Source organism: Platalea leucorodia, assembly GCF_965183815.1.
Source record: "Platalea leucorodia genome assembly, chromosome: 1".
Classification (NCBI taxonomy): domain Eukaryota; kingdom Metazoa; phylum Chordata; class Aves; order Pelecaniformes; family Threskiornithidae; genus Platalea; species Platalea leucorodia.
Window position 1 is genome coordinate 44,190,449 of NC_138823.1, and position 24,292 is coordinate 44,214,740.

Here is a 24,292-nt window from a genome sequence, read left to right on the forward strand (position 1 = left end):
AATGCTTTAATCATGTGATGTTCTGGAGGCTTTGCATTTTGACATACAAAGAATCTTCAGGGAGTTGACACGTCATTTTTTTTCTCTTTTTACCACTTTCCACATGTCCTTTTATATTAAAAAAAAATGAAAACAAAAATCTCCCTCCCTCAACAAAATTTAAAAATTAGTGCTAGTGTAGTACACTAAAAAACAGAATGCTCAAGAGTGAGAATTTGAAAACATGCTCATGATTGAAAAGTAGAATTGAAGATTAGTAATGACTTAATTGGAATACAGTATTTATTAAACATTTCAGAAAAATGTCTCAAAAAGGAACTTCTGACTTTTGTGTGTTTGCTTATTTCATGTATTCTGGGACTCTGTATATGCTGCAAATTTAAAGCCTAAACATTTTCTTTTAAGTCCTCCCACTGAATCATCTGTTGAATCAAGCTTGGTTGCTGAACTTCAAGAGAAGCTTCAGGAAGAAAAAATGAAGTTCTTGGAGCAACTTGAAGAACAAGAGAAAAGAAAGAATGAAGAAATGCAGAACATCAGAACATCACTCACTGCAGAACAGCAGGTAAAGCTGATGCTTTTTTATTACTTTTGTTCCCATGACAATTGTGTTCTTTTGCCGTTTTGAAGTTATGGAGCTGGGTTGTTTGTTTTTGTTTTGGTTTGGTTTTTTTCCCCCGTGTAACACTTACACATTCTAAATTTGTGCTGTTACCTGGAGCTGGGATATGAAGTGTTAATGGAATCCAACACTTAAGCATTAAAAAAAGGAAAAGGAAAACCAAGCAAAAAAGCCATCCACCTTAAATATCTGTGAACTGGGCAATCCAGATTCAATTTTTGTTATTTTCTGACTATTCTTGTTTAGGTTGTTAAGCTAGTGCTGTAAATTTTTATCCATTAATCTATTGAACTCTAGAAAGATACCAGTTAAGTATATTTTAAGTTAACAACACAAAACTTGTGGACAACACAAAATTAATTATTTGAAATACTAATTGATTTGGAATGCCACTTAATGGCTTTAAACTTTATTAGCCTGGGCAGGTGGCATTGGAGGTTGAAAGGAAATGTTATCTTTTGCTTCATAAACTTAGAAACACTATGTACTCCACACCTTGATACAAAATCATATTGCACTGGATTAGTAACTTTATCAGTATCCACACATTTTTTTCCTTTCAAAACATCTTATATCTCTCACATTTTGTAGATGAGTCTTCAGTTCTTAAATTAAATCTCTGTTAGTAACTGGTATTATCTACAGCTTTGTTGCATTTAAACACTAAGAATGGATTTTCTGATTTAAGCACCTCTACTTACTTTAGCTATGGTAGGATCAAATAAGGACAAAGACAGTGTAGTGATCAGCCACCTTGGTGAATGAATGCTATGAATCACTTGGTGCAGAGAGCAGAAAATTGCCAACAGTTATAAAGGAAGGAATATTTGTAAAAGTTTTGGACTGCAAACATTAATATTGAAGTGAGCCTTACATAGTAAATCTAATAGCAATATTCCATGCATTACACTGGTAATAGTAAGAATTGTTTTTCCATCAGAATATGCCTTAATATGCTATTTTCCTCATTATGTAATAATATTCATTTGTGCAGCAGAGCGTGGAAGGGAAGGTTCTGAGGCATTAACAGCAAATTCCAGGGAAGACGGAACCTTTTATTTAAAAAACAAACAAACAAAAACCCCACAAAACAAAACAAAACAAAAACACCAAACAAACCCATAAAAATGGTGTATGAAAGTCCAGTGCTGAAAGCGTAGTGGATTGGCTCTGCTGATCTGGGTATTTTAACCTCACCCTTAATCTAATTTTTTTTCTCAGTAAAGTTATCTTAGAGGTGTTACTTATGCTTGTGGTGTGTGATAGTTTTGTTACACAGACATATAGCAAAGGCTGCTGCACACTATGTAGGGAGTGTAGCCTGCCAAATAGCTTGCATGTTAAGACTGAGAGTTAATAGGCGTAGTTCAAGACAATCTTAAAATTCACCAAAAAAGTGAAGTTGTAATTTAAAATATCCTTTTAATAGGTGGTTGTTGGTAGTATTTGTCTGTCTCTTCAGCACAACCTTAAGAGTGGAAGGGGTGAGGGCATAGTGGCTAGTAGAAGGATTGAAGAAGCAGGAAGATTTGTCAGACTGATACCGAAGGATATGCTAGCCTCTTTATTGTTCAGTTATTGAAGCTATTAGCTAGGATTCCTGTATGACTTCTGCATTAATTAATTGTTCACTGAGGAATTAATGCATGACTTAATTCAGATTCTAGTATATTATTCTAGTTTATTAATTATGATATTTTTTATTATATGTAGTATCTTGATGCAGTGCAGCTTTGCCTTAATAACCACTTTAATCCTTAAAGTAATTGTTTTTAATATAAAACATGCAACTGTTGGACATTAACTGGAATATAAAGCATTATGCTTAAAAAAAAAAAAAAAGAAAAAAAACAACTTCCAAATTATTATTTTTTTTAATGATAATTTCTTTATAATTATACTACATGTGTATACTGGGCTTGGGGGAACCAGAGGGATAAAAATAAAAAAAATTGTTACAGAGAAACCTGAAAACAAAATGTAAAGACACGTTATCTCTTCAACAAAGTAATATATAAACAAGTTTAATTCCTTGTTTAATTATGATTTAGGAAACTGAAATGCCTGATATCTTTTGTACTTTTTTGTTGTAGTGATATATTTTGCGTTATGTTAATACAGTACATTTCTTATTTCAGTAATACTTCTTTCTGTTTTCAGACCAACTTTAACACTGTTCTGGCAAGAGAGAAAATGAAAAAAGAAAACATAATTAATGATCTTAGTGACAAATTAAAAATGCTTACACAACAGCAAGAAAAAGATAAGGGTAAGCAGAGTTCTGGAAAAGTATTCATCTTTTCTAATAGGACAATTCCATTCACTATAGATGGGTTTTGATCCTTAGTGCTGCTGTTATTAAAGAATTTTTCTTTACTTGTGTCATAGATTTGATTGAAACGCTTTCTGAAGATCGAGCTCGCTTACTTGAAGAGAAGAAAAAGCTTGAAGAAGAAGTTAATAAACTCAGAATTAGTAATTTTTCTCCATCAACCTACTCAGCAGCAGCTTCAGAAGCTTGTGGAGCCTGCGCAGCTGATATTCTTACCGACACAGACAGATTGGTTTCTGACATTGCAGCTGAAGGGAGAATGGACTCCACGATGGAAACCAGTATGATGGCTGTGCAGTAAGTATGGGGCATTATAGCAGAAACACACAAAGCATGCTCTTCTTCTTTTAAATGCATGCTGTTGGGTGTTGCGAAGTACAAATGAGCACGTTTAACACTCCTTCTGCCTTTGATGTTGTTGCTAAAAAGTCTTTTAAATGTACGCATACAATTGTGGTGTCACAATCATCAGAAACGCATGGTTTTGATGACTTCAAAGTATGCAACTTAAAGGTGAAACTTGGCCCCACAATTATGAGGTGAAAAAATAGACCTAAGTGTATGAAATGTAAGTGAAATGGGAGAGCAATTGTAATAGTGGCCTAGAATGAGCTGACTGGCTGCATGTTATTGGCATATCTTTTGAACAGTGGCTGGCTCTCATTTAAAAACAAACAAACAGAAAAACTTTGATTGTTCGTGTACATCTCTGCTGTAAGATAGCATAATGACATTATTTGATAAAGAGGAAGAGGCGATAGGTACGCTTGGTAGAAATTAGGCTGAATCCTCAGGATTCAAAAGAAGGGGACAGAGGCTGATTAAGTGGCCTTGATGTATTATTGGAGAGAAAAACAGGTGTTCAGCATCCTTTTGTTTGTATAACCACTGAATCGTCAGTACTGTCAGCTGTGATGTACTGCTGGCTTACTAGAAGGCAGTGATGGGACTGGGAAAAAACTTGGCAATGATTTAAACCCTTACTTGAGGAAAACAGCTAGGGCAAGCAACTTACGTACCTCAAACTAAACTTTTCACTTAAGATTGGTTCTTTTGGTTTTGGATCTGGTTGATAATCTGGATTTACAACAGATTCAAATAACATTATATTGATATTGCACACATTTAACTGTTTATCCCCCTTTTTGTATGGAGGTTTAATGAGGCAGGGGCTAGTTTGCAGGCAAGTATCTGAAGCTGTGCTTGAAATACTGAGGTGATGATAGGGATCAGAGGTCACTTACGAAGGTTTTTTGCTGTCATCAACTTCACTATATTTTCCATTTTGGATACCCTACAATAGCCGTGCACTTTGTTATTGCCATTTAACGCCTTGCCTAGTAAGATAAGAGTCTACATGTAAAGCTAGTATACTGATCTGGTCTCAGTATGTGACTATTAAGTCTTGTGAACTTAAATAATTCTGACTGGTACAAAATTGTCCTGTTGGTTGTTGTCAGAAATCCAGCCTACTGCAGATGTATCTTCTCTTTTTTCAATACTGACTGCCATGAAAACGTACATCAAGTTCAGAGCCTTGATTCTTACTTTACAAAATTACTTTAGGTACATTTAAAGACTTTTGAATAGTAAAGACTGATGCTCCAAGAGAAGGGGTTATGATGATGCATGCAAAAATTCTATTTTTTTTTTTTTTATTTTCTTAACAATTTTCGTAAATTTCTTTTAACAAATGTAGAATGCTAGGTGTAAAAATTCTGTACTAAAATGAGCACATTGTATTACATGTACTTTCTGACTAGAGTAAGACAAAATGATTAGCACATGATATGTGTGCATTAAAATAGGACTCATTACTAGAAGATACTCAGCTATTATCATGCTTAGTGCAGTATGGGAATCAATTCAGAGTAGACTACTGGGAGAGAATTCAGAAAACAAACAGTGAAGAAGTTTTGTCCAGAGCATTCCAGTTTTTTTGTAGCTACATATAGAAACTGAGAAAAACTAGAAAAATTTAAAAATCTATAGTATGAGTATGTTTCTGCTATAGCAGCCCAAGAAAACTGAAATAATCAATATTTAGTATTTTTTACTGATTAATAAGAATTGTTCTTCATGCTAACACTTTCTACCTCCTCGTGGTTGAAGACTGCATTTCTTTAATTCTTGTATACTAGGAGTACTCATTTTAAGATCCTTTTCCATGTCTAAGGTGTCTAAGGAAATTTGGATTTGAACTGGAAGGCACTCCTAAATATTAGCACTCACATGGAATGTTTTCTTTTATGCTTTCACACCTGTAGTAGCTTTTGAATAGACTTTTAATACCTCAGTTATGATTGCATTGTCAGATTTCCTCTCTTCTCCTAATCCTCCCATAGAATTTCTCATTTGTGAGGTTGATAAATATCACAGGCTGTGTCATGTTACCCTGAATAAACAGCAAGCCTGCTTTGTTCTAGTTGCCTCAGTGCAATGAGATGTTTTGGGAAGACAGATCTTGTGATCTTATTTAAAATAGAACAAAAATTCATGTGCTCTTATTTCCCCTCTTATTTCTGAAGCTTCTCGAAATATATGTCTGATTTATGCTTCAGAACTGTACAGGGTAATGTTTGTTGTATTCTTTTGCATGGAAAAAATCCCAGATTAATTTCATTATACCCCTAATATGATTAAAGGTTTCTTTTTGCTCATTAAGAACACTTACCTGAAGAAATTGGCTGCATCTTTGAATCACCCACTCAATACAGCTTGCAAATTTTTACTGTTATTGGAAGGAAAGCAGAATAACTGACTGTAAGCTCCTGGTTGTTACCCCTTTACCTAGTATCTTCGTGGAAGATCATTAAGCAATTGCAACCTATGCATTTTCTCACTTTTGTGCTACTAGCTTTTTGAACAACCCCAGACTTCTGCTTACTTATCACAGAAGTAATGAACCTGAGTGGGAAACACACAAGTGGAATGAGGTTTTGCCTGAGAAGCAAAAGCAGAGTTGTTAAATATACTTACATCCACGTTAATCAGTGCCCATCACAACTGATGCTGCCTAACCCAGAATAATGTACCCAGTGCACTAAAGAACTTTGTGGAAGCAAAGGTGAAAACAGTTGTTGCTTACCAAACTAAACTTGCACTGATAATCAATAAAACACTGAAATACCCTTTCTTTAGAAGGAGAACTATTTCTTACAATAGTCGTTCTAGTCCTGAACTCTCAAGGCAGGTTTACAAAAAAAAACTTGAAAAGGTAAGCCTGGGAACAAAAAATTTTTGCTCAACGTACTAAAAGTCAGGTAATAAATGGGCAGAAATTATTACAGGTTTCTGTTGACTTCTTCCTATTACATAAGGGCTAAACAGCCTTTTAACTGAAATGAAGTAATGATTAGCATGGCTTAATTATAATCTGTTAGTTCTACTTGGCATTTTGCTTGGATTTATAGCATGTTTTGTCAGACTGGATGAATGGACTATGCATCTAAAAACTTACCCGTTTTCTTTTCCCAACCAAATCAGTTTGGACTGCAAAATATATTGTTTCTTCCCTGTTACCCTACCTTTAAAAATATATTTTAATTGTATTAGGAATTACTCTCTGTGTTCTTATGAAATTTCTTATTAGGGTGTTAGCATTACCTTATCATGCCCCAGTGCTCAGTTTGTCTCACAGGTAAACAGAGACAATTAGCGAGTTCACATTAGTGTCTCTCTACCAGAGAGTCCCAGGGCACAGAGTCTTTAAACTACAAAGACTAGGAAAATAAGACATTGTAAAGCTGAACTGCAGTATCAAGGGTTAACTGCCAAAGTATTTGGAGCTATATCTTTCATCCTAATGTTTTGAAAATAATGCAAAATATGCAGAAATGGCCCCCTGTAAATTTATAAACTAATCAGTGACTGAAAATGTACTGGCTTGTTGCAACAAAGAAGCTCCTGGGGTTTAAAATAAAAAAAGGCAGGGGGGGAATCCCCCAAAACCTTCTACAAGAAATGTTGATGGGGATTCTTAACCTATCTTTCTGTGTTCTTCCCTCTGTGCTAGCAATACCTGGCACTCATCACTGAGTGAAGATTGGGGAGGTGGGAAAGATAATTTTTGATCATGAAAAAAAAAATTTCATTTTTAACCTATCCATTTTCTTCTTTCTCTTTTAGTGAAAATGTCCATATGTCTGAAGAAAAACAGAGGATAATGTTGTTAGAAAGAGTGAGTAGATTGTTTGTTATGTTAAGCATTACAACTAAGTACTTGTAAGTATGTATGTGTAAAGTTGTGCTGTGGTCAGTTATATACTCTGATGCAACATAGTATCTGCAAGGCTTACAAATGTCATTCCAGGGAATGGTTTTTCATTGTACTTGTTTCGTATCAGTATACTTCATAGAAGTAATTCAAAATAAGTATTAATACATTATACTTACACTTGGCCTAGCTTAAAGTTTGTTTATACTTTATTCTGTTTATGTAGGCTTCAGTATGAATGAGTCAGGTGCAGTGTTTCTTATTAGGAGTTGAAACATTCAAGGCCAGGCTGGATGGGGCTCTGAGCAACCTGATCTAGTTGAAGATGTCCCTGTCCATTGCAGGGGGGTTGGACGAGATGACCTTTAAAGGTCCCATCCCAAAGCATTCTATGATTCTATGATGGGTCATTAACCTAGGGAATTTCTGTAGCAAAAAAAAGCTTTGATTACTTTTTCAGAAAGGCATCCAAAGCAGTTGGACAGGAATTAATTGAAATGGGTAATTTCTTCTTTTAGGCTGCTATTACTTAGATAATTTTAATTCTACCTAGGATGCATTATAATCATGACAGTATTTCTTCTGTAAAAAGTGAAACAACACTTGTTATGAATGTGCTTAAAATTGCAATTTTCTGAAGTTATTGTCATGTTCCTACAAGCTAGAATTGTAAGTTTATACCTCACACTCCCTGCTTCTCCCAAATACATACCTTAATAAAATTTTCACTTCTGTTACAACTTTTATTTTGAGCATAGCTTTCAATGTGCACTGAGTAATGGAACCTTTTCGATGAAATAAAAGTTGTTACTCTTGGTAAAAAGCTAGATTAACCCTTGGTAGTTACACTGTAATCTTTCAGATTTTAGTAATTTTTAACTATCCAGTAGTATCTAACTCCATTCCAGTTGCCTTTTTCTTGCCTCTTCAAAGTTGACCTTAAAAAAAAAGTGTCCTTAGCTTTCAGCTTTTTTCTAGGATCACTTAAACTAAAATCTGTGATCAGTTAGAGAACATGAATGTTTTCTGTTAATGGATTGTGGCACTGTATGATGCAAGTGGCTGGATATTTCTGACTAGGAGCACTTACATGCTTTATTCTGTCATCTGCTTACAAAGGATTTGTCACGGGTAGAAGCTATAAGATAGTAATATATTACATTTCTTTTGCTGTTTTATCAGTGAAATGTTTTTCTAAGTTAAGCAGAAGGATGAGTATGGATATAAGTATAGCTTGGCAGTGGGTTTTGTAGCACTGTGGTAATCACTAGACTTCAAATTTTTTTACATGTCTTTGTTCAAAAGATGTTTTGATACTGTTTTAAAACTGAAAGCTGTAGTAAATATGTATATTGTATAAGTACTCTGGCCCTGGTCATATCAAAACTTTTTAAAAAATGTTCATACTGTATAAGGTGTATTAGTTAATCAGATAAGATTTTCTTTCAGACTTTGCAGTTGAAAGAGGAGGAAAATAAGAGATTAAATCAAAGACTGGTAAGTATTTGTGCAATGCAAGTTTTAAGTCTCATGAAAAAATAAGAAAAGCTTACAAATGTTAAGTTTGTTAAAATCTAAAAATGTGTTTTATCAACTTCAAAAATGTTTTAAGTGTTAAGGCAAGTGGCAAATAGGTAACCTGATAACCTTTCAGAGGTAATTCAACTTAGCAGTCTTCTCATGGAAAAGATCCTCAGGACTGGAGAGAAAGAGACTTCCCCAAAAACACAGACCATCCAGGCTTGGGGTAGGGGGAGTTAATTTCAGTGGTGCCATGGCTGGGTTGTTCAACAACAGTAGATTGAAAGCCAGTTTACAACAATGTAAATATGCCTGCACATTAAGCATAATTAGGAGTGTGAGCAATAACTTAGAGATTGTTTTTGCAAAACTGCACCTGTCATTTTTGTAAGGTGTCAAACTAATTCTAGCTAGCAACTGGAAATATAAACAGCCATTGTCTTAAACTGAAACACTCAAATAATAGCCAATGCCTATGGAAGGAAAAAGAATATAGCAACAGAGTTCTCTTGATTCCTGTGCTATGAATCCTTCTGAGAGTAGAATGAAACTGAAGAAAACCCAGTGTTACACAAGACAAATACAAAATTCTTTTTTTGTCATTATGATTAATAACAAGCCAAGTAAGAGAAATCAGCAGCTCATTGGTGTCTAAAGCAATTCAAAATTGTTTTCTAAACAGACATAGGAACATAATATCTTTTAAATATAAATTGGCCATTTCATAGATAAAATACACTATTTTTATTTCTTGTCTCTTGATCCTCCTTTCTTCCCCCCTTCCCAATACACTTCTAAACCAGAAATATACATCAGCCCTTATATACTAATATATATTTCTGTCCAGCTCCTTCAGATAAGGAACCCAGAAGGGGTTCTGCACAATAAAAGAAAATCTTTTCAGGTCACTGACTTTTGCAGCAAAACTTTTGGGTTACCTCTGCAAGCAATAAAACATAGAAAGGAGCTCCTTTTAATATGAGGAATGTTGTTACAGGATTTTTGTTATTTTAAATTATTGAGAAAGGGACCATTTTTTCTGTTTAAAGGCTATTAGAGCTCTAGTCATAAAATATTCTTTACTAGGTTTTAATGGAAATATTCTTAACATTCTAATTTGTTCTGTTTTTCTTAAGGTTAGAAATTAATCAAAAATACAGAAATCAAGCTAGTTTGTATTTTAATTTAACACTTATTCCAGTTTTAAAAAAACAGAAAAACTTTGGTCTTAACATGTGAAGGGACCTGTCAAACACTTCAGTGAATGATGTAAGCAAATTATATTCATTTGACAACTTTCATGTTAGCTGCAACTTTTGCAAGAAAAAAAACTACAATGTGGAGAAGTCAAAGAAATGTAGTATCTAACAAAAAAAAATTGATCTGAAGTTGGACTGGATAAAGAAAACTGCTGAAAGTGTTATCAGAAGTTGAGAGCTTTTTGTGTTGTACTGTATTCAGTTTGGCCTCCTTCTTTGAGGAAATGAAGAAAATGAGCTGTGAATAGGGTGTAAGCTCCTATTACGACAGGCTCATGCTGTTTCCAGGGAAGTGTGTGGAGGGAAGACTGACAATAGGAAATATGCTGTAGGTAACAATATTTGAGTTACAGCTGAAAAATCATGTGCTAAACTTCAAGTATGAGTAATCTAGATTTCAGTAGCATGTATAAATAGTCCAGGAAGTAGGAACCTATGGAAAAACTGCAAGACCTTTAATCAGTCTCTACAGGGCAATTATGAATTGTGTTCTGTAAGGAAGTTACCAAAGGGTAATGAAGTGTATACATTTACATCAGATCAGCTTGTCTATCTGCTTGCCTGTATGTGGGCTATATCTATATCCCTTTGTAGATAAAAAGTAGCATTACCCATTTTCATTTCTTATCACAGTTACTGCAGAAAGTGTATGTACACTTATATTCATTGTTAGATCTAGTTCATCCTACTGAAGTTGGTTCATGTGCCAGTATTAATTAAACAGATTTAAAGGCAAATACCATGCATATAGGAGATAAGAATTATGTCCAAAACCTTACATAATTGAGCCTTTGTTTGATCTTAGCAAATTTGACTCCAGTTTTACTCCAGGGAGCACTGCTCTGTCTATTATAGTAAACTTTGGATCATATGACAGTCCTTAGTAAAACTGAGAGACCATATCGAGTTCAACATGCAGAGTTTAACTGCAATAAACATGTTTAACCTCCAGTGTTTTACAGTCAGCCTTTTTCAGAATGTCAGGGGCTTCTGTGTTAGAGTGCACAACTATATCGTAGGTCTTGTGTATGCTCAGAACAAATCTTCCCTGGCACTGATCTGGAAAGCACTTCTCAGTTTTAAATAATGAAGGAAAAGTCAGTTACGTAAGAAATTTCATAATCAAAGGTAGCTATTTTAAAACAAAACAAAACAAAAACCAGCAACAAAAAAAACCCACACAAAAAAAAGGTAACCCACAAACAAGCAAAAAACTACCAAACCTGCTACGGAACAGAATGAGTATGCTGTTTTCTTGAGTGAATGTAAGATCTGCAAGAATAGACACTGTTTGAAATCAATAATAAATGGTTTCTTTTAACCGTATTGTTACCTGCAATATACGTTTCATCATAGCTTGCCAATACTTTACAGCTTTTATCTTTTTTATAGATGTCCCAGAGCATGTCATCAGTATCCTCAAGACATTCTGAAAAAATAGCAATTAGAGAGTAAGTACATGTTAATTTTTGTATAAACAGATGGATATACCTTCATAATAAGTATGTAGTTAAAGAATGGCACAATTCTTCTGTTCTTGCTCTGTGGTGAAAAGATATATAGGTCATCTCTATAGTTTAGCCATCAGTTATTGAACCATCACAGTTGGGCATAAATCAAATTTTTTAAACCCTTTTTTTAAACAAAAAAAAGGCCTTTCTGAATTTTGTATGTCAGTAGCTTTCATGAATTCTGTGCCTTTCTTTACACAGTTCATAAGGATAACACCTCATGGGATTTATAGAATTCTCCCAGAGTTTTCTTTTAAATTACTTATTGTTTATCTGTAACTTTCTTGAAATCATGCTAAGAAAAAGTAGAAGGAATCCTGTTCACCCTGAATATGTGTAGTGCTCTATTATATTTCAAGACAAGTTTTAACTTCGTCAAGTCTTCAAAATTTTTGGCTTACCTTGACAGAATGAAATGGAATTAACTCAAATATTTTGTTAGATATTATCAGTCTGTTAGCAGCTGCATGTAGAATTGTTACTGGAAAAAGAAGTATTAATTCTTACAAAATATGAAAGCTACAGACAACTCTTCTTAAGTAATTTATCGGTCTGATATTAATTGAGTAATAGAAAAAAATCTTTTTAGAAAGAAAACAGACACAGATTATTCCTTTAATGTTTTCTGAATTACACCAAATCGCATTTTTATTGTAACAAGGCCAGTATGTGCAGAATCAACTTTTCCTGTGAGCATCTGAATATTGTGGCAACTCTCTTGGTAGTATTTGGTGAGGAAAACGTTGCGAAAGAATTCATCTGTCCAATAGAGATGTCTTTATCTAATTCAGTGTAGTCTGTCATCATATTAAGTCCAGGCAGAAAAACCTGGAGTATTGTTTTTTTTAATCTGAAAGTGAACTTTAAAGAAGATGAGCTAAATTTCTCTCTAGATTTACCTATTGATCTCTGACTATGTATCTGTGATTTCCTTTTATGGAGAAGAGTTTTCTCCTTTCTTTGCTACTTCTCCCCCATCCCCAGATTAGTAGTAATATTTATTCTTAGAGCCCTGTCATGGTCTAATGCTTAATTTTTGGCTATTTTAGCCTTCATTTCATTAATGGGTAAATAATTTACTTCCAACACATTTGCACTGTGAAATAGAAATTGCAGACAGAAAAAGTTCTCTGGATTCTTTTACTGACACTTGGCATGATAACTTGGTGCCTTCTTGTGTTATCCTGGTGTCAGGAAGAAACAGATTTTTGAAACTTTTTATGTAAAGTCCCCACAGTGTTTCTTTTACTTTTAACCCTTTGATCAAAGATGAACATTTTGATTTGTGTGCTTAAAATTTTAAGATTGAATAGTTACATAAATTTTTCTGTGCTCAAATTGACTTCAGTTTAAAACATCAAAAGAGTGTTTGTAAACACTGGTGTAGTGATCATTACCATAAGTATTGGTGAACAAAAATAATATAAAATTGAAATGTTAGTATTTTGTCAGGTACTTCTGTTTATATTTCAAAGCAAAACTGTCAGTTCTTTTGAAAAAAATAATTTGAGCTCATGGATGTAGAAGAACATTTCAAAACCACTTTTTAAAAGATAGAATGTTTTGTTGACTTCAGAAAATATAAAATGTATATGAGTTGGCATAACAAGTAGAAATGTCTGTGCTGCTGTTCGACTGAGTCTCAGTATATGCAATACTTGGGAAGAAATTGTAGTGTAATTAATGTAGTTTTAAACTTCTATGCTTTTTTAGTTAAGTTCCTTGATTTTATTTTTTTTTTTTCCCTCCCCCAGTTTTCAGGTTGGCGATTTGGTTCTCATTATCTTGGATGAAAGGCATGACAACTATGTATTGTTTACTGTTAGTCCAACCTTGTATTTCTTGCACTCAGAATCTCTTGCTGCACTGGATCTCAAACCAGGTGAGTGTGGTAAGTGTCAGATTACTTCCAATTATTATCTCCTCCTACAGATAACACTCTTAACTTTCTAACACTTTCTAACACTTAGTAAGTGATTTTTATAAATGTGATAAATATGAGAAGCATGTAATATAGATAGCTGTCAGCTATCTTTATAGTTTTTGCTATTTGTTTTGATGCTAAACATTTTTCAAGGCAGAACATTTTAAATCAAAAATTTATATAGATGTTAATACCTTGGGAAAATAAGGAAAAATATCTGCATCTTCAAAGTAAGCTGTAAAAAAAAAAAAGGAGAGGAAATGCCAATTTTGTACACACACAGAGTATGTTAACGTGTCTGTGGGGAAAACATTCCCATCAGGCTGCTTAGCTATTCAGCATGAATAATAATGCATAACTGTGTAGGTCTCAGGCCTATTTTTATGTGGATTTATGTTTTCAATGTCGTCTTTGATGAGGAAACTAACTACAAAACTCAAGGTAACATTTCTGTCAAAACTGCATGCTCTGTTCTTATTTTTTAATACCTGATTTTGTGATGTTCTTTGAAGATTGGCTAAAATTTGTTCTCTCTGTGGCTCATCTTCTCAAAGTGAAGAAAGAACATTTTATATTAAATCTAATTTATCAGTAAAAGTTTCTGTGTGTTATTGCATATCAGAAGCTGTCAACTTATTCTCAATGAGCAAACTCATTGTAGGTTTCAATTATGATGAAAGATGATAGCTGTGAAATAATTGCGTCATCTCCAGAAGACCACCAAGCTCTAACTGCATTCTGAGACTGGTGAAGAATCTGTCCCATATGTGTTCTGTGAAACAAATGGGAAGAACTGTCTTGCATACGTAATACATTCTGAACTATGGCATTAGTACTGCATATGTAACTCTGATATATGATTTATTTTCTTACTATTGGTTTACATATATAAGGTAAAAGGCATGTCAGTTTGTATATTACTTGAGTACACAGTTCACTGACCTGTCTGTTTTCAGATGGACTTAGCTTGCTCCATTCCGTACCACTTGCTAACCAAAGTTAGTTTCAAATTTGAGAAAACTGCACATAAAACAAACGCAAAGACTTACCATTTGCTTTAGGAACATACTTGCGTCTAGCTGGGAACTTCAGGAAACTGTGTCTTGATTATATTTCTGCATCAGGGAAGTGGAGAAAATGAAACCCAGAACACTAGTATTATTTATGATAGATTAAAATTGGTGTGGAGTAGGTGCTGCAAATTGTTTTAAGGGCTGCCAAAATGTTGCATCTAAATCTGACCTTTGGTACCAACATGTACATATCAAGTTGTTAATCCTGTATAGGTCCACCTACAGAATTAAGTGTCAGGGGTCTAGGCTATTGTAGGTTGTCTCTACGTATGTTAAAAGCACTTAGAATGCTATGACAACACTGAAATTGGTTGGAGACTGCATGGTTTGTGCGTTGTCCGTTATCTTTGGGATATGGAAGTTTTCATTTGCAAATGTAAGGAAAAAAACCTGCATCTAGCTCACTATCTTTGTTAGAGCAATGAAGTCTGTCAGCCAAGCAAATTAAAAAAAACTTAAAAGCATTCAGGCCAGATATGAATACTTTGCACTGATTTGTAAGAGTGTGGAGTAGAACAAAATCTGCTCCGTTATCAATAGTCAAATTAATCCTTGTCATGGTTTAACCCTAGCCGGGACTAAGCACCACCCAGCTGCTTGCTCACTCCCCTCCAGTGGGATGGGGGAGAGAATCGGAAGGGTAAAAGCGAGAAAACCTGTGGGTTGAGATACAGTTTAATAGGTAAAGCAAAAGCCATGCACAAAAGCAAAGCAAAACAAGGAATTTGAGGCCGCACCTCAAATACTGTGTTCAGTTTTGAGCCCCTCCCTACAAGAAGGACATTGAGGAGCTGGAGCATGGCCAGAGAAGGGCAACAAAGTTAGTGAAGGGTCTAGAGCACAAGTCTTATGGGGAGACGCTGAGGAAGCTGGGGTTGTTTAGTCTGGAGAAAAGGAGGCTCAAGGGAGACCTTATTGCTGTGTACAACTACCTGAAAGGAGGTTGTAGCGAGGTGGGTGTTGGTCTCTTTCCCCAAGTAACAAGCGATAGGATGAGAGGAAATGACCTCAAGTTGCACGAGGGGAGGCTTAGATTGGATACTAGGAAAAAACTTCTTCCCTGAAAGGGTAGTCAGGCATTGGAACAGGCTGCCCAGGGAAGTGGTTGAGTCCTCATCCCTGGAGGTATTTAAAAGATGGGTAGATGTGGTGCTTAAGGACATGGTTTAGTGGTGGACTTGGCAGTGCTAGGTTAACGGTTGGACTTGATGATTTTAAAGCTCTTTTCCAACCTAAATGATTCCATGATTCTACGATTCATTTCCTACTTCCCATTGGCAGGCAGATGTTAGCCATCTCCAGGAAAGCAGGGCTCCATCACGTGTAACTGTTACTTGGGAAGATAAATGCCATCACTCCAAAAATCCCCCCTTACTACTTCTTCCCCCAGCTTTATATGCTGAGCATGACATCATATGCTATGGGATATCCCTTTGGTCAGCTGGGGTCAGCTGCCCCAGCCATGTCCCCTCCCAGCTTCTTGTGTACCCCCAGCCTACTTGCTGGTGGGGTGGTGTGAGAAGCAGAAAAGGCCTTGACTCTGTGTAAGCGCTGCTCAGCAATGATGAAAACATCCCTGTGTTATTATAGAATCAGAGAATCGTTAAGGTTGGAAAAGACCCTTAAGATCATCAAGTCCAACCGTTAATCCATTGCTGCCAAGTCCACCACTAAACCATGTCCTCAAGCACCATATCTACCCGTCTTTTAAATACCTCCAGGGATGGGGACTCAACCACTTCCCTGGGCAGGCTGTTCCAGTGCCTCACTGCCCTTTTGGTGAAGAAGTTTTTCCTAATATCCAACCTAAACCTCCCCTGGCGCAGCTTGAGGCCGTTTCCTCTTGTTCTATCACCCATTACTAGGGAGAAGAGACCGACCCCCACCTTGCTACAACCTCCTTTCAGGTAGTTGTACAGAGCAATAAGGTCGCCCCTCAGCCTCCTCTTCTCCAGACTAAACAACCCCAGCTCCCTCAGCTGCTCCTCATAAGACTTGTGCTCTAGACCCTTCACCAGCTTTGTTGCCCTTCTCTGGACATGCTCCAGCACCTCGATGTCCTTCTTGTAGGGAGGGTCCAAAACTGAATACAGTACTCGAGGTGTGGCCTTACCAGTGCCGAGTACAGGGGCACTATCACCTCCCTAGTCCTGCTAGCCACACTATTCCTGATACAAGCCAGGATGCCATTGGCCCTCTTGGCCACCTTAGCACACTGCTGGCTCATGTTCAGGCAGCTGTCAACCAACACCCCCAGGTCCTTTTCAGCCAGGCAGCTCTCCAGCCACTCCTCCCCCAGCCTGTAGCATTGCATGGGGTTGTTGTGACCCAAGTGCAGGACCCGGCACTGAGCCTTGTTGAATCCCTGGTAACACTGTTTTCAGCACAAATCCAAAACATAGCCCCATACTAGCTACTATGAAGAAAGTTAACTCTATTCCAGCCAAAACCAGCACAATCCTGAAGGGTAAGATTAAAATTTCAAACTCTGGTTCTTGAGTGACTCGTGTTGTAGTCACTAGATACAGTAGCTCATAAATAGTCATACTTAGAAAAGCATTGATTTTAGTATTATGCAGAGCATACGTGAGCTGTTCTTTCCGTCTGTTTTGATGTTTTCTTCATGCCATGATTAGTGACAGACAGAAAATAGCAAAGCATGTAAAATGGATATAAGTTCTTGGAATACAAGGCAAATATGCATTTCTTCACTGTTACAGAAAAGGATACAAGCTGAAAGTATTTATGCCCAGTTTGTTGCTCTTTTTACCTGTCGGTTTATTTTTGAGGTTTTTCACTTTTCTCCTTTCTGAACAGTATTGGGTACTTTCAAAGACTGCAACCAAAACTAGAGACTTGCATGGTTTAAAATTATTATTTATAAGTAACTAATTTCCATCACTAATACAGAAAAATAATAAAATATTTCTGTAAGGGCAATAGTAATAGCTGAGTACAGAAGACTTTCTATCTTTTGAAATACTTCAAGAAATTCTCACCTTAAATCAGACCAAAAGGTCAAGCTGGGTTGACTAGAACAATTTTGAATTATTAAATGAATTTCAGTTTTGATTTGCCTGTCTTCTCTAACTTTAACTTTAAAAGAAAATTTAAACTGGAAAATCAGTTTTTTATTTGAAAATGTCAGTGACCTGCTTGACATCTGAACTTACTTAAATTTTGTTAATTTATTAAAAAAAGGTTTTTTTGAAGAATTTCTGCTTTCAATGAAATCACTTTAGCAAATAATCTTTAACCATATTGAATGTAATGTCCTGTTACCTGTAGTTGATTATCCAAAATAATAAATATATTGTCTCTTTAGCTTCAGGTGCATCTAGGAGACCTTGGGTGCTAGGAAAAGTGATGGAAAAGGAATATTGCCAGGCAAAAAAGGTAAGGAAATAGGAATGGAAAATCATCTGATAAAATTAATAGAGAAGAAAATCAGATTTCATGTTTGTAACAACTGTGAGAAGTACTCTCTGCATAAGTGAGATGAAAATTGTCCTAGGTTCTGCCATTCCTGCTCTATTTTCTAGACAGTGAATAGCAAGAGAAGAGGAACTAGAAAAAAAAGTGAGCGGTGGCTTGAGTAGTTGTGTCCATACTGCCCAGAAACTTGCCAGACTCCAAAGGGTCTCATAAATGCTGAGAGACAGGAATCAGTTTTTGCTTAAAAATATAAAAATTAGAGGAATAATCTCACATTTCTAATGTAATTTTTTTTTTTTGTAGGCACAAAACAGATTTAAAGTTCCTTTGGGTACAAAATTCTACAGAGTGAAAGCAGTACCGTGGAACAAGAAAGTATAACACAAAAAAATTCATTTGTTCTGTCTCCGTTCTTTTTTGACTTGTCCTTCAGTGCTTGTTCATCGCTCCAAATAGCAGGCCATCTTTTTATACTGAGGTCATGTGACAAGATCCGTCATTGATGTACTGCTTTTACTTTTTAACAGGTCACATTTTAGAAACAAGAATTTCATCAAAAACTCTGGCCCTAACTGTTCCAATTTTTTTACCCAGATAACTTTAGGAGTGTGGACCAAATGAGTTCCATTTTCTCAGAGGGCAACCACATGAAACATGGTTTGCTAGCCATGTTAATTGCCTGTTAAATATACATTAGCTTGTATTTAGATGTTAAATGTTAGTTACCATTATTACCAGCATACGTCCTTTTGTGAAATCATTATCGAAGTACTTGCACTCTTTAACAGGTTCTTTATATGTGTAAAATTCATCAACTATTTAAAGAGGAGTGTTCATTGCATGCAGATAATCATATAATTTTTCTTCAACATGAGTTTGCCTCAGTAGATGAATAAAAATAACTACTGCAACTTGTTTCATTACATGAAAATGCTCTTTAATGTTAAAAAAAACCTTGTAATTTGATAGACTGATTTTGAAAATCAGTCAGTTAGATCTGCAATCTTCAAAAGCACTTTCGATGGATTGATCACACAGATTCTGAAGGGGAGACACCTGTGCTGTTTGTTCAAAGTGAAGCACTTGTTCTTCCCAACAAAACAGAAATCTTGTATTAATCTATTTAGAAAAATCATATTGATGAAATTGTATTTCATGGTTGAGTTTCAGGAAAAAACTCATTGTACATTAACCATACAAGAGTCATTTAAGTAACAAATTATTGTAATTGTAAAAGACATGTAGAATTTTAAAACAATAAAGATTTGAAACTGTATGTGTTTGAAGTATTTATGTGCCTTTTAAATACTATCTATAATATTTATTTCATGTTAATCTATTGCAGCTTCTCTCTGATTCCTCCAGCAGTTTCATTACATAGAAATACCTAAATTTTCTACAAGAGGCATTAATGTTCAACAAATTCAGGAATTACAAGAATTACCTTGTAAAAATAAAAAAAGAATTTAAGTAGACAGAAATTCATTTTGTCAGCAAATCAAACTGATAAATGAAATTTTTCGAAGTAGTTTTACTGGCTACATTTTAAAAATGTACTCTATTTTATTTTTTTAATAACAGTATAAGATGATGTACTATAAATGTGTAGCCAATGGAAAGTGAAACTCTGGATTCAACTATGAGCTTATGTCTAGGACTTAATCCATAGAGCTATTCAGCTGTGATTTATCTTCAGAAGGTGTGGAGTGGAGGAAGAAAAGAGATAAAGAAATAATCACATGAAAATGTCAATGTTTCTGCCCATATGTTGCAAATAATATTCCTCCAGACTAACCAGTCCACTTGAATACCGAGAAACTTCTGTATATGCTTTATTTAAAACTTTGTTACATAACAATTTTAAGTTCAGATTTTTATGAAATGCATGGGCTTGTAATTGTATCACACCTTTCATGAAATAAATCTAAGACGGTTGATCTCTGGAAAACAGAATGTCATTTCGTCAAGTTGCATTCTTATCAGATTGTTAAATTTGCTAGTTAATGTACTGACTTTTTAAAATTACTTAGCAAAAAAATGTGCCTCCTTCTTCGAGAACGATACTACCACAGTTGAGTACTGTCTGGTGTCAAATATATAAATAACATAGATCTATAGAACAGGCTTAAAGCAAAAAAAAAAAAAAATCATGATGCAATATTTTTTTTTATCACTGAATTTTTGACCTTCAACTAAATGGGAGTTCAGTTCTGTCTGCAGTTTGGATGCAGTCTTGTTCCTTTAGTCAACAGAGTCACAAGCGGCTTAAGAAAGTGCACACATAGCATGATTCATTCCTTCTAATATGCCAAATGTTTAGAAGCCTCGATATCTTTTGCCCCACTGACAAAACTTTCCCAGCCTCAGATAATCTCCCTAGTGCTTTGAATATTATTTGTCCTTCAGGGACTAATTATCTCCCAGAAGCCACCAGGCCTAGCACAGAGTTCTTCCATTTCTGGGAGGACAGTTACTCCTTGAGTAGCAGCAATGGATCTGCATAGCAACGTGCAATCCAGCGCTACAATGTAAGACCCCACTCTTCTGTTATTGAATAGTCTACTTCAAAGATAAGTAAAAGGTCACCCAGAATTTCCTCTACAGAGGAAAGGATGTGTTTTGTCAAGTTCTTTGACAATGGATAAAACTGCGTATTTGGTGATGGCCCTACAGGACTGTGCACCTACAAGCAGCACTCTTTTTTGGGCATACAAAAATAAAAGTGTTTTTCTGATAACTCTAATCTCATTAAGCACTAATGCCTGTGTGTCTTGCTACTCTGTGTGGTTGACATACCATTAAGTTCATTGCAGGCTCTGGGTTGGTGTCCTGAGCACAGAAGCGAGGTGAGTACAGAACTTGATGCTGAGAATTTAAAAAAAACAAAAAACAAAAAAAAAAAAAAAAAACCTCAAATTCTTTCATCTTTGTCTGTAAAAAATCTGAGCTTTCTTGTCTCAGTTTATTGTTGCCCAGATTAAAAAAAAAAAAAAATATATTTAAGCTTATATGTGGACAGTAGCAGTGATGATTTATGATGCTGTGAAAGTTGGCTTGATTTCTAGCTTAAGATAGACAAAGGCGTGACTGACGTTTATATAACTCAGAAACACATGAGCAATATATGAAAGTGAACTTGTGAAGCACCTAAATAAAGTGATTAAAATAAAGTACTGTAATGCAAACTATGAGGGAAGAAAAAGTCCTTCCCTGCTGATATCTGCCACTTAAAAGAATGCCAGGATGTATCTGTTATTGTTACATGACATCATATTTTTAAAATATAAATAACCAGCAATGGCTTTGGTTTTTAGGAATATTTGTCATGTGTTTCATTTTATAATCTTTATGTATATTCAGAATGGAAATTCTGTCAAACAAACTCCTAACATACTCAGTAATGATTCTGAACAGTCATTGAAAAAAATGTAGTTTACATATTTTTTGTCTGTCACAGCCTTACTAGTTCTTGAAACTATGCTTGTTATGCACCACCTATGTGTTTCATCTTGCTCTATAATAAAACTTTGTGTATAGCTAAGTAATTTGGATGAGGAGCATATTCAGAGGGGATGGGGGGGAAGTTGGAGGACAAATTCGATGATCTGAGATTTCTCTAATTCTTTTGTGCAGCTGCATGTTGGAAACTTACTGATTACTGAAAAGGCCTCTTGTGCTACTGCTAATATATGTTTATTCCATAAGTCTGGCTTTAGACAAAGGCAACTATATTTTTGAAGTGCAAAAAGGAACATGAATGGTAGAGAAAGCTGATTGAAAGCAAATGTTATCCTGCAGACTTAACACAAAAAGGATGTCATAATGTAAAAGGGATTTTTTTTTTCCCTCGTTGTTCGTGGAAGGCTATATCCATTTGAATACTCTGGGAAGCACATGGCTTTTTGCACTGCTCTGCAGTAGGTCTCAAGTCAGGAGCTTGTGCTGTTTAGAATTCAGCTGTGGTTCATTTGAATCTTAAGATGGTCTATGAGTAGGACCAGTTTACACTTAAGCATGCACTTTTCACTAAATATAGTTGTTGTTACATATGTTGCATAGTAGGACTGGGAAGTCTGCCCTCTGCTCTACAAAATTATTCTGTGCCTTTTTGCAGTGCAAGTTTTCTTCATGACCTAATATTGCGTTCTTGTTTTGTGGAGTTTTAGCTAGAAGCCAGATTGGCTGTAAACAGTTATAGCAAAAAATTGAATAGTACTTTGTAGTGCTTATTCATTCCTATAAATTTTTTCATTAATAAATTGTAATGCAGGGAATTATTTTTTTAGTGCCAAATTGATGATTCTAGAAATGGAGCATTCACCATACAAGAACTCGATTGCCTTTTCAAGCTAGATTTGGCTATTAAACTTCAGTGAGCTATCTCAGTGCTGCATTTTAAGGTCACTGATGTCTTTAGATCGGTTTACAAGCCATTCTGCAGTCCTAAAGCAGTGATGATAAATGACAAAGGATAAACAGTTACTTCCTTTAGCACTCACTGTATTAACACTTACTCATATTAACAACATCCAAATATAATACTGAGGAGCTTGGGAAAATATAGTCCCCAGACTCCAAGTACTGGCTAAGATTTGAGTTCAGTGGTGACACACTCAAGTAGCGTCAGACTCACAGAACGGTTGAGGTTGGAAGGCGGGTCATCTTGTCCAGCCCCCTGCTCAGGCTGAATTGTGACTTTTTCACTAAAAAAGTCATAAGTTTACAACTAATTTGGTGAACGTCCAATTTAGTCCTTTGTTTTGAAGGCTGGGTTGAAACTGATGGTATAATTTGTGCAATTTTAAAATTTTCCCCTCAAAAAATTGCTTATCTTAGGTAAATGCTAGCTTTTAACATGTTTTTACTATAAAATATTTTTTAATTTTAAATGCAGGAAATATGATAGCTGCTAAAGTATTATTTCTATGGCTGCTCCCAGCAAACACTAGATTTTTGTTCTGTATATTAATTCCATTTCATACTTTTAATAGAAAGTTTCAGGCCATGAATTTATCACTGTATTGCTGAATAGTTGCTCCATATTTTTGTCTCAATTCTATGACACTGATTATGGGTGGCAGCCTTGCTTTTCTTTCTCTAAGTTTTGCTTGTTGTAAATTTGCCTTTTACCTATTTGTCTTGGGACTTTCTTAACAGGTGGTTTTCACTGTGTATTTTACTTTTTAGGCAAAATTACTGAGTAATGAGCAGATTTTTCTCTAGTGGGAGGAGCATTGCTGGTGTCTTATCTCCCAATCAAGAATTTGTACAGTTTGCCAAAGGGTGTTAATGGAGAACCTTTGTCATTGCACTCATGTAGATTAATAAATCCTTTTTTTGCCCCAGATCTCTATGTGAGGTCTAGGTATCCTAAACACATGGATGCATGGTTGCGTACACACCTTTAACAAATGCTGATACTTGCAACCAAAGCTGCTGTGTTTAGGTCGTGTTTCCCTGTGCTGGGAGTATTAGAGGTCCAGAAAAAATCAGAAAGTAAGTAATGCCTCTTTTTTTTTTTTTTTTTTTTTCAGTGAAGATCAGCTACAGGGCTAGAACCTGTGTGTTTGCATAACCAAGGCATTTCTGTTTTGTTAGAGCTTAACATGTATAAGCTTACCCATCCTATAGTCATTATAGGAAAAATATCAAGAAAGAACAAATAAAATAGCCTAAAGATCCTGGATACTTAAGGAGAAGCAGTCAGTTTTAAGTACCTTTGCATCTCTAAGCCTGTATTAATTTAAGTAATTGGAATGTTAGCACTTAATGTCTAATGTAATTGGAGTGATAATCAGGAGACTGCTGGGCTATGCCTCTCACAGGGTGCTGGTCAGCATTAATTGACTACCATGTCTCTTCTGAATGGTGGGGTGTATTTTTAGCACAATGGTTGAAATAGTAGAAAAAGCTTATGATGAATACTGAACTTGGCAAAGAAGTTCCTGATAACGTTGTAGAAAACTGATAATTTTTTAAACTTCAGAAGAGAGATTTATTTTGTGTAACTGCTCTATACACAGAAAAAGGGTATTTAGTTTCAGTTGAAACCAGCTGCCTAAAATTAACTGTCTGCTTTTAAAAATGCTGTAAGGTGGAAATAACTTTTCTTGGGATATACTAAGCTTTCTTGAATTGGACTGAAATAATTTTTCAGAGATTGTACCTTTAAAAGTATTTGATCAACAAAACAGCGAAGCAGTAAAATTCCCGTTTAATTTTAGACCTTGTAATACCCATTTTATTTATAATCCTTATGTTTGTAGGTCTTATGTATAAGTGAACTTTCGTAAGCACAAGTAATTTGCCAGAGATATGATGCGTGCAGTTAAATATGCTTCTGCTGACCTTCCAACAATACGCTGCAGAGCTTGCAAAAAATTTCCAAATTAACAGTAA

The 24,292-nt window shown here is 35.3% G+C and overlaps 1 protein-coding gene across 10 annotated transcripts in view; it reads left to right on the plus strand.

Annotated features, from left to right (window-relative positions):
* RB1CC1 (RB1 inducible coiled-coil 1) overlaps window positions 1–19,944 on the plus strand; it is an 84,002-nt gene extending 64,058 nt beyond the window's left edge. For 6 of the 10 annotated variants that reach the window (XM_082317925.1, XM_082317919.1, XM_082317924.1 and 3 more), the window contains 9 exons: window positions 406–565; window positions 2,783–2,891; window positions 3,011–3,251; window positions 7,083–7,134; window positions 8,620–8,667; window positions 11,343–11,401; window positions 13,216–13,352; window positions 17,784–17,854; window positions 18,197–19,942. In XM_082317925.1, the coding sequence (XP_082174051.1) occupies window positions 406–565; window positions 2,783–2,891; window positions 3,011–3,251; window positions 7,083–7,134; window positions 8,620–8,667; window positions 11,343–11,401; window positions 13,216–13,352; window positions 17,784–17,854; window positions 18,197–18,274 (955 nt within the window). In that variant the 3' untranslated portion in view covers window positions 18,275–19,942. Of the gene's footprint in view, window positions 1–405; window positions 566–2,782; window positions 2,892–3,010; window positions 3,252–7,082; window positions 7,135–8,619; window positions 8,668–11,342; window positions 11,402–13,215; window positions 13,353–17,783; window positions 17,855–18,196 lie in introns of all 10 variants that reach the window. The other 4 variants (XM_082317927.1, XM_082317928.1, XM_082317926.1 and 1 more) reach the window with 3 other exon arrangements.
* Window positions 19,945–24,292: the final 4,348 nt, after the last annotated feature.